A 9,633-nucleotide genomic window follows, 5' to 3' on the forward strand; every position below is an offset into this window, starting at 1 on the left:
ATGTAAAATAGCAATTAGAAAAGCCAATGTTTGATTTTTTTTAAAAAAATTATTATATAAACTAAAAAAATGTTTTCCCTTAACTTTCGGATACAAGTCTATTGAAAATATCAAATTGATGTTAGAAAAACAAAGGAACAATAGTAGAAAAATTAACAAAATATCTATAAATTGAATTTTGTAAGATCAGTTTGGCACGGGCCAAATGACACTAGTGTGTGTATATATATATATATATATATATATATATATATATATATATAGAGAGAGAGAGAGAGAGAGAGAGAGAGAGAGGGAGAGAGAGAGAGGAAGTGTGCGTAGATTGTAGAGTGAATGTCCCACAATCACAATGATGATTGTAGTGGAGTGGTAAATACTTCTTCATTCTTAATTAGTTATCTCCTTATTAAGGAAAGCTTTATCTCCTACGTGAGACTTCCAATTGCGAATTCGAATTTCGTCAAGTTCCAATACAAACACCAAATATCAGGCGCCGAATAAAAGTAAAATATGTCCCACAATTGAGGCGTTAGCTTACGAAACTCTTAGCCCCATAATGATTTGGAGATATGTCTGGAAACTCCCTTGCCTTGAACATTTGATAGTACAAGTTTGAGCTTCATTTAAAAAAAATAAATTGTATAATACATGAGGGTTATTTAGTTTTAATCCACGTATTACAAATTCATAGATCTTATTCTGCCTTGGATTTCACATAAAATAACACAAATTCCTGCATAACTTATGCAAATATTATTTGTGCTGGTAACAAATATAACGACCAAACACGGCATTGCTAATGCTGGATTCAAAATGTTAACTAAACATTATATATTTATGCTGATTTTATGCAGATATTATGTAACCTATACATGCAAATTGTTCCTCTATGAAGTACCACAAAAGTTTGTCGAGTATAATTATCTAAGTACCTGACAGAAACGTGTCTATCAATTGCCTTTTAAATTAGTATTATTATATTATAAAGGTGATTAATCACAAAGAAATAGTGTCATTTGATAGTTACCAAAAAAAAAAAAATAGTGTCATTTGAGCCTAGCTCATTTTGTAATTTAGTCAACTTTTGCCGTTTTCCTCCTCTAAAATTCGTCAAAGTTGGCATGCAGCCACTGAGATACAGTTGGCTGACTTGGCTCTAAAGAGCTAATTTCCAACTTGTGGGACTTTGTGATATTTCACATACGTTTACACTTCTTTGCTTTCTTTTTTAATTAATATTACTCCCTCCGATCCCAAAAAAATTATCTTACTTTCCTCATTAGTTTGTTTCAAAAAAATTATCACATTTCTATATTTAAAAATAATTTAATTTTATGAGATTATTTACGACAACATAAATATTAAGGTTATTTTTGGATCACATATTTTAAAAGTCTTCTTATATTTCTTAAACTCTATGTAAAGTGAAGCTAAAACGATTTTTTTGGATGGAAGGAGTATTAAAGAACAGGATTTTATTATCACTCTCGTCTCTGTGTACCACAACTTATTCATGGACTCTTCTACTCAGCAAGTGGAGCTGCAAATCCCAGGTTTGTCACTGAATTTCCTTCTTCTTTTGTCAAAAGTTGTTTTATTTCCCATCTCTTTTATGATCAAAATTCGATGCTCTTGTTTTAGTAAAAGTGTTTCAAGAAAAGGAGGAGATATATAGGTTTGTTCCTATCATGATTCTTAGGGTGTTCCAAATAGAAAGAAAAAGATTGTACAACTGCGATTATATTCGAGAGAAGTAATCTAACATTTATTTATGTTCCATAACATGTCTTAAAGAAGGAGCAAAAAAAAAAAAAAAATCTAAATTAATCATCTCAAATCAAGTTTAATCCAAATTCAAACTTTAGATCACTTTAAGTTGTTTTTTCTAGGATATTAGAACAATTCACTGGAATTTATTACTTTTAGCCACCAAGAATAAATTAATTGGTAATTGTTCTAGTTCATGTAGGATCGACAAAATTGGTCACACGTTGTGCTTGGTTATAATTTTTGTTTATTTGAGCATCTACTTATTTATTTTGTGGTGGCTGTCACAAAGAATCAAGCAGGCAGATATCAGAAGATGATACAAATCAGCAGCAACAACTTCCAAAAAGATCCAATAAGCACTATGGATGGTGGTTTAGAATATTTATATACATCACTTTCCTAATTGTTGGCCAATCTGCGGCTACACTTTTAGGAAGATTTTACTATGATCAAGGTGGAAATAGTAAATGGATGGCAACATTTGTTCAATCAGCTGGTTTCCCAATCCTGATTCCACTTTTCTTTCTCTTTAAATCTCCGAAAAAAATCGTGTCTTCATCACCCGAAAAACCTTCAAAATCTTCCCTTTTTCTCCTCTATGTGTTTTTTGGCCTATTGTTAGCAGGTGACAATTTGATGTACTCATATGGACTATTATACCTTCCTGTCTCAAGTTATTCCCTCATTTGTGCATCTCAATTAGCCTTCAATTGCCTGTTTTCGTTCCTACTAAACGCGCAAAAATTCACAGCTTTAATTCTCAACTCTGTTGTGATTGTCACAATTTCAGCTGCATTATTAGCAGTTCATTCTGAATCTGACACTAGTACAAAATTATCCGTTGGGAAATATATAATCGGATTTGTCTGCACGGTGGCTGCATCAGCAACCTACGCGTTATACCTCTCTTTATTAGAAGTAACATTCAAGAGGGTGATAAAAAGTGAGACATTTGATACAATTTTGAAGATGCAAATTTTTCCGTCATTCGTAGCAACTTGTGTTTGTGTTGTGGGGCTATACGCGAGCGGTGAATTAAGAAATCTGACAGCAGAGATGAACGATTTTCGCAAGGGGGAAATTTCGTATTTGATGACATTAGTTTGGACTGCTGTACTATGGCAGATTTGTTCTGTTGGTTTGTTGGGGTTGATATTTGAGGTGTCTTCATTGTTCTCCAATGTGATTAGTACTTTGGGTTTGCCTGCTGTGCCAGTTTTTGCTGTGATTTTCTTCCATGATAAAATGGATGGCGAAAAGGTTATAGCATTGTTGCTTGCTCTTTGGGGATTTCTATCTTATGTATATCAGAATTATCTTGATGACTCCAAAGCCAAATGTTCAAAATCTGAGGACAGTGAAGCCAATATTACTCATTGAGAATTCTTCTCAGTATGGGAAGATGAAAGGATTTGAATTTTACTATAATGTCGATAGAATTAGGAAGTATACTGTTAAATGTCATGCAAAAAATAATTGCATGCCTCTACTTCTCTGCCCTTTTATTAGTACCATAATCATTATTAAGAAAAATGTTGTACCACGATTGCTGAACTAGTTTTGAATTTTTAAATTGTGTTAGTTTTAGAGTAGTGAGATCTATATAGTGTGGGGCAATTGGCAGGAACGCCCTTATTTTGGGGTGGACTTTAATTTTTACCCATTAAATTGGTGGTCTTTAATATTTGTCCTTCGCCTAATACCATGAGATTTGGGGTTCGAATCCCCGCTCAATCAAAAATTTAAAAAAAAAATCATTTTTTGTGCAGATTGCCCTTCAAAAGCACTAGTCTTTAATTTTTGCCCCTTAAATTGGTGGTTTTTAAATTTTGCCCTTCGCTAGAAGCCCCTTGGTTCCGGGTTTGAACCCCCGCTCAGTCAAAAAATAAAAAATAAATTCGCAAGACATAAGTTGGGATTCGCAGGCAGAGTTTTGCATGTCTCAGGCAGAATTTTGAATGCAAACTCTACCTGCAGGAACTCTGCTTGAGGCCTAACTTTGCTATGCCTCAAGCAGAATTTTGACTGCAAACTCTACCTGTAGGTAGAATTTGAAACTGTGCCTGCAGGTAGAGTTTTGCTACAAACTCTGCCTTGCGATTTTTTTTAAAATTTTTTTTGACTGAGCCGGGATTCGAACCCCAAATCTCATGGTATTAGGCGAAGGGCAAATATTAAAGATCACCAATTTAATGGGCAAAAATTAAATACCACCCGAAAAGAAGGGCATTCCTGCGAATTGCCTCAAAAATTCGCAAGGCGGAGTTTTGCAAATCTAGCCATGCAGGCAGAATTTGTATGGGCAGAAAGGCAGTATTCTGCCCATGCAAATTCTGCATTGCGATTTTTTTTTAATTGAGCTGGGGTTTGAACACACAACCTCGGGGTATTAGGCGAAAGGCAAAATTTAAAAACCACCAATTTGAAGGGCAAAAATTAAAGACCACCCCAAATGAAGGGCAATCCGCACAAAAAAGAAGTATAGTGTGTGATGTCAAAGTATACACTTTTTGATTATTTGACTTCATGAAATGTGAAATAGGAGCCCAAGACTTTTGTAACCCAAAAATTAATTTTTGGAACCAAAATAACCCATTAAAAAAAAAAGAAATAAAATAGGCTTTACGCACAGAATCTGTGCGTGAAAGGACCAAAGTGTACATTTACACTTAAGTTCTTTTACGCACAGATTCTGTGCGTAAAAGCCATTAAATATACCGGGCTCCTTCTTCCCCACCACTGGTCCCCCACGATCAAAAAAGAAAACCAGCCATTGAAGGTGCGTTCCGAGGTCCCACACGATCAAAAACATCATTTTCTTGTTGATTTCCAACCCGAAAGTTAATATTTTTGGTATATTGAAGTCTAGGAACAAGTTTCTACGCAATAAAGCGGCGTATAATTCAATTCAAAAACTCAAAACAAAGCTTCAATCTAGGTATTTTACTAAGATTTTTCTATTACATTATTAACCTAAGCATTATTATTGTGTATTATTTGTGGATATTGACCAAAAAGAAAAAAAATTTACGCACTTTTTGTGTGCGCAAAATGCGGCTGTTTCCAGCCCTTTTTCGTTTTTTATTTTTTTATTTTTTTATTGTTAATTTGTTAATTGTTTACTTAGTATTTGTTAATTGTTAGATTAACGAGTTAAGTATTTGTTAATTATTAGATTAGTTATTTCAATTGTTAGACTAGATAATTATATATTTAGTTTTTGTTAAGCCAATTATTTATTTGTTAATAATTTGTTAATTATTTGATTAGTTAGTTAATTGTTTATTTATTAATTATATGCTAATAATTTGTTAATTGTTTGATTAGTTAGTTAATTGTTTATTTATTAATTATATGATAATTTTTTGCTAGATAATTGTTAATTTTTTGATTTGTTAATTATTAATCTTTATATCTTTAATTGTTAATTATTTATTTACTAATTAGAAATTGAAAATCCTTAGTTTAGGATTCAAACCTTTGTATAATTTCTCGATAAAAGATTACATAACTAATACTACGTATTAGAGATTAATTTAAAATATAATGATTAATTTAAAATGCGTAAAAAATATACCACTTTAATCCTTACTTCATGTATTAATGATTAATTTAAAATACCTAAAATAGATAGGACACCTCCATGGAGCCGGGGCCCTTCAACAACAGAGGGGTACTTTATCTATAGCATGAGCATAGGTCCCAATATGTATGGGATGCACCGGTATCCTATAGTAGAGTAGTCCGTACCCATTCGGGGGAGTCAACATCGGATATTCTAAAGGCTATTCCCCCACATCCTCGTGTCATAGATATACTACGTCGGGGCGATATCTACTGCATCGAGGTTGGTCGGCTTGTGCATGATAGGGCTCTAGTGATGACTGATGAGTCGTGAAATTACGCGATATTCGACGCTAATTCCTTAAGCTTTTGTGACTCCTTAAGCACTTTTGTTGTTACTTTTTGTGTTTTTATGTTGTTTTGTAGGAAAAGATGCCCGGAGAGCAAAACGGAGCAAAACAGACCAAAATAGAGCAAAAATAGAACAAATTCATACTTTCTGGCACCATATGCTACACGCAGAGTATAGCATATGGCGCAGCATGTGCAACATGCGAGCAGCATGTGGTGCAGCATGTGATGACAGAGAAAATTGTCACCACATGCTACGGTTTTGGCACCACATGCGATTAGCATGTTGAATATGCGAATAGCATGTGGTGCAGCATGTTGTGCAAGAGGGTATTTTGGTCCAGATTTTGTTCCCGTTTTTTGGAATGATATAAATACTCTTTTAGGGTTTGTAATATTTATCTTTGGCAGTTTTTCATCAAGTTTGGAGACTAGTTTTTACACCACACTTTGGGGTTGAAGATTTGAAGATTTGGTTGAGTATTTCTTAAACCTTTAATTCATTTCTTCAATTCCTTGCTTTGTATTGTATATCTAAGTGTGTAGCTTTCTATTCCATAACTTGAATCTCGTTTATGAAAGTATTCTTGATTAAAGTTTGGTTTGAAACTCTTGTTATGCTTATGTATTGAATGATTCTTATTGCTATTGAAGTGGGTCTTTGTTGATTTAATTAATCTCGTTCTTGAATGTTTCCAAAGGGATTGGCTAACCCTAGGACTCACCCATTTACTTAGATTGAGCTTGGAAGAGGAAATCTAGGTTGGGAAAGATTAATTAACAAGAATTTGGGTCATTAAACTCATCTAATAACTTGAGCTCGGAAGAGGATAGTTACTTGAGGTTAAATTGATTGTGCCTAATATCACACTCTAAGGCTTGGAAAAGCTTAGAGTGAAATTCATTGATTTGGTTGGAAGACTTTCAATGAGATTTTAGAAATCATTATCTATTAACATAAACCCGCTCTTAGTTGTAAAATACATTGGATCGTTACTTGAGTGTAATCTCCTATTATCCAAACTTGTGGCCATTGATCATTTTACTCGCTTTCTAGGTTAGTTTACATTTCCGCATTAGTCATAATTTTCTCCAAAAAACCTAAATATCATTAATCGTTTGGCTTTAGCTTAGTTGGTGAAAGTTCCTTACTTTCTTAATCGCCTAGCATATTGTTCCCTGTGGGATCGACCCCGACTCATAGTTTACCCAACTATGAGTCGGGTTCGATCCCACAGGGAACAATATGCTAGGCGATTTGAACAAGTAAGGAATTATCACTTTCTACGCTGAGCCAAACATTTGATAATAATATTTGGTTTTTGATTAAAATTATAACTAATGCAAAAATATAAACTAACCTAGAAAGCGAGTAAAATGATCAATGACCACAAGTTTGGATACAAAGGAAATTACACTCAAGTAACGATCCAATGTATTTCACGATTTTACAACTAAGAACGGGTTTATGTTAATAGATAATGATTTCTAAAATCTCATTGAAAGTCTTCCAACCAAATCAATAAATTTCACTCTAAGCTTTTCCAAGCCTTAGAGTGTGATATTAGGCACAATCAATTTAACCTTAAGTAACTATCCTCTTCCGAGCTCAAGTTATTAGATGGGTTTAATGACCCAAATTCTTGCTATTAACTCTTTTCCTAACCTCTACTTTCTTTTCCAAGCAAAGTATGAGTATTTAGGCACAAATAATGTTATACACCATTAAAGGACATTAAAGCTCGAAGAGTTAATAGAGAAACAATAAACCCACTTCATTGGAAATAAAAATCATTCAATACATAAGCATAACAAGAGTTTCATCCAACACTTGATAATGAGTAATATCATAAACAAGATTCAAGTGAAAGAAGAAATACTACACACTTAAATATTCAATACAAACAAGGAATTGAATAAAGGTTTAAGAAATATCTCATTACGGTGCTCCAATCTTCTCCTCCAATGGTGTAGATGAAACCCTAGCCTCCAAGTTTGTATGAAAATGGCCAAAGATGAGTTTTACAAACCCTAGCATTCTATTTATAGAAGTGCCAAAACGGGTACAAAATCTGGACAAAAATGTCCTGCGTGCACAACATGCTACTCGCATCTGGTGTCGCACGTGCAACATGCCAATCGCATGTTGTGCAAATATCTCTGTCAGCACATGCTGCACAACATGCTGCAGCAAGTGCTACTAGCATGTGCTGCCAGAAAGTGCTTCTTGTTCTATTTTTGCTCTGTTTTGCTCCGTTATGCTCTCCGGGCATCTTATCCTACAAAACAACATAAATACACAAAAAGTAACAACAAAAGTGCTTGAAGAGTCACAAAAGCTTAAGGAATTAGCATTGAATATCCCGTAATTTCACGGCACATCAATGGAACGCGAGGATGACGACTCTAGCAGCGGTCGGACATGATACTCCGGTCCATGAGTACATGACGTGGTACATGCAGATCACTCGCACCTTGATTGCCAACCCCTCGACGCCTCGTCCTGATGGTCGAGGATATGCATCACTCTCAGAAGCGCATGAGGCGCTGGTAAGTTTTATTAGTCTTAAACTTAATCCATTGTCTTATTATGTATTACTTTACGAATTTATTCAATTTTTAAAATTTGCAAATATATGCGGCTACGGATGACTCTGATGGTACGCCATGAGAGCATTCCCCTTACGGAGTCCCCCGAGCCCAGAATAGCGACATATGCAGCACGGATAGTTCAGCTTACCGATACTGGTATGACACGGGCACAGGAGTGGCATCGTATCGATGAGGATATTCCAGAGCCTGTACTAGAAGGTGTTCCAGAGGGTGGTAGGGCTGATAAAGGTGGTAGGGCTAGCAGAGGTCTAGTAGATGAGCATGACGATATAGCCCGTCAGGCTCCGTCGGCTACAGATATCCCGTCGACTTCTTCTTCCAGGCCGCCGACTTCACAGAGACCTGGATATACGCCAGAGATGTTCATACATTATGATCCTTGGTCATCATTTCCACAGGTGCCAGTTAGTGATCTACATATGGGAGACGGACATGAGGACTTAGACTTGGGGATTATTTTCGATGAGTACTTTCTTCGTCCTACAGCCAGGCCTACGGCACCATCTGCGTCTCTAGCTCCGCGGGCTGCTCAGAAGCCCTCTCATATGCCATCTCAGGAGCCCGGGGACACACAGGTTTATTTTTTTACAATAAAATAATGTATTTAATTATTTTATTAATCTAAACTAAATTATTTACATGTATTATAGGTTCATTCTTCTGCGCCTGTGGACCCGTCTCCTCTTGTTCAGATTGACCCGTCTCCACCTCTAGCTACAGCTCCGGGTAGCGCTCAGGAGACTGTTGAGGAGCCAGCTAAGAAGCCCTCTGACCAGCCATCTCAGGAGGCCGTCGACACACAGATTTGTTTTTTTACAATGAAATAATTTATTAAATAATTGTTTATATGTTATTTCATGTTTAGTTTATGATAAATCTAAATTAAATTGTTTATATGTTATTTCAGGTTCATTATTCTGCTCCTGTGGTCAAGTCTCCTTCGATTAAGTCATCTCCCGAGGCATCTAATGAGGCTACTTAGGTTTCGACCGCCGTCGTCTCCCACAGGAAGCATATTTTCACCCAGGGCCTGAAGAAGGGAAGAAAGGATGATCATGGCATAAATCATTCTGTCATTAAGAGGAGGAGAGAGGATCCTGATGATAGTGAGGGTGGTGGGGTTAGGAGGATCCTTAGGCCTTAGGAGATTGTGTATTTGTAAATAAAATGTACATTTTATGTTAATATTATATATATATATTTGGGTATTATTTTTTTAATGATAATTAGTTATTTTAGTATTTATTGTCGATTAATAATAACTCGAGCGACATCCTATATTAATTAGAACCCTGTAAAATATGACAATTAAACTTAATAGATAACAAGTTTCCA

At 35.3% G+C, this 9,633-nt stretch overlaps 1 protein-coding gene across 2 annotated transcripts; it reads left to right on the forward strand.

Moving 5' to 3' along the window:
• Positions 1-1,394: 1,394 nt before the first annotated feature.
• On the forward strand, positions 1,395-3,357 carry LOC132635232 (probable purine permease 11). 2 transcript variants are annotated; one of them, XM_060351539.1, is made up of 2 exons: positions 1,395-1,553; positions 2,060-3,357. In XM_060351539.1, exons 1-2 carry the CDS (start codon positions 1,514-1,516, stop codon positions 3,148-3,150), a joined length of 1,131 nt encoding a protein of 376 aa, XP_060207522.1. In that variant the 5' UTR covers positions 1,395-1,513; the 3' UTR covers positions 3,151-3,357. The 2 variants fall into 2 exon arrangements, with proteins under 2 accessions (XP_060207522.1, XP_060207523.1); XM_060351540.1 differs by having other exon boundaries at positions 1,418-1,553; positions 2,070-3,357.
• Positions 3,358-9,633: the final 6,276 nt, after the last annotated feature.

The sequence above is a fragment of the Lycium barbarum genome, chromosome 4 (assembly GCF_019175385.1).
Source record: "Lycium barbarum isolate Lr01 chromosome 4, ASM1917538v2, whole genome shotgun sequence".
NCBI classification, from domain to species: domain Eukaryota; kingdom Viridiplantae; phylum Streptophyta; class Magnoliopsida; order Solanales; family Solanaceae; genus Lycium; species Lycium barbarum.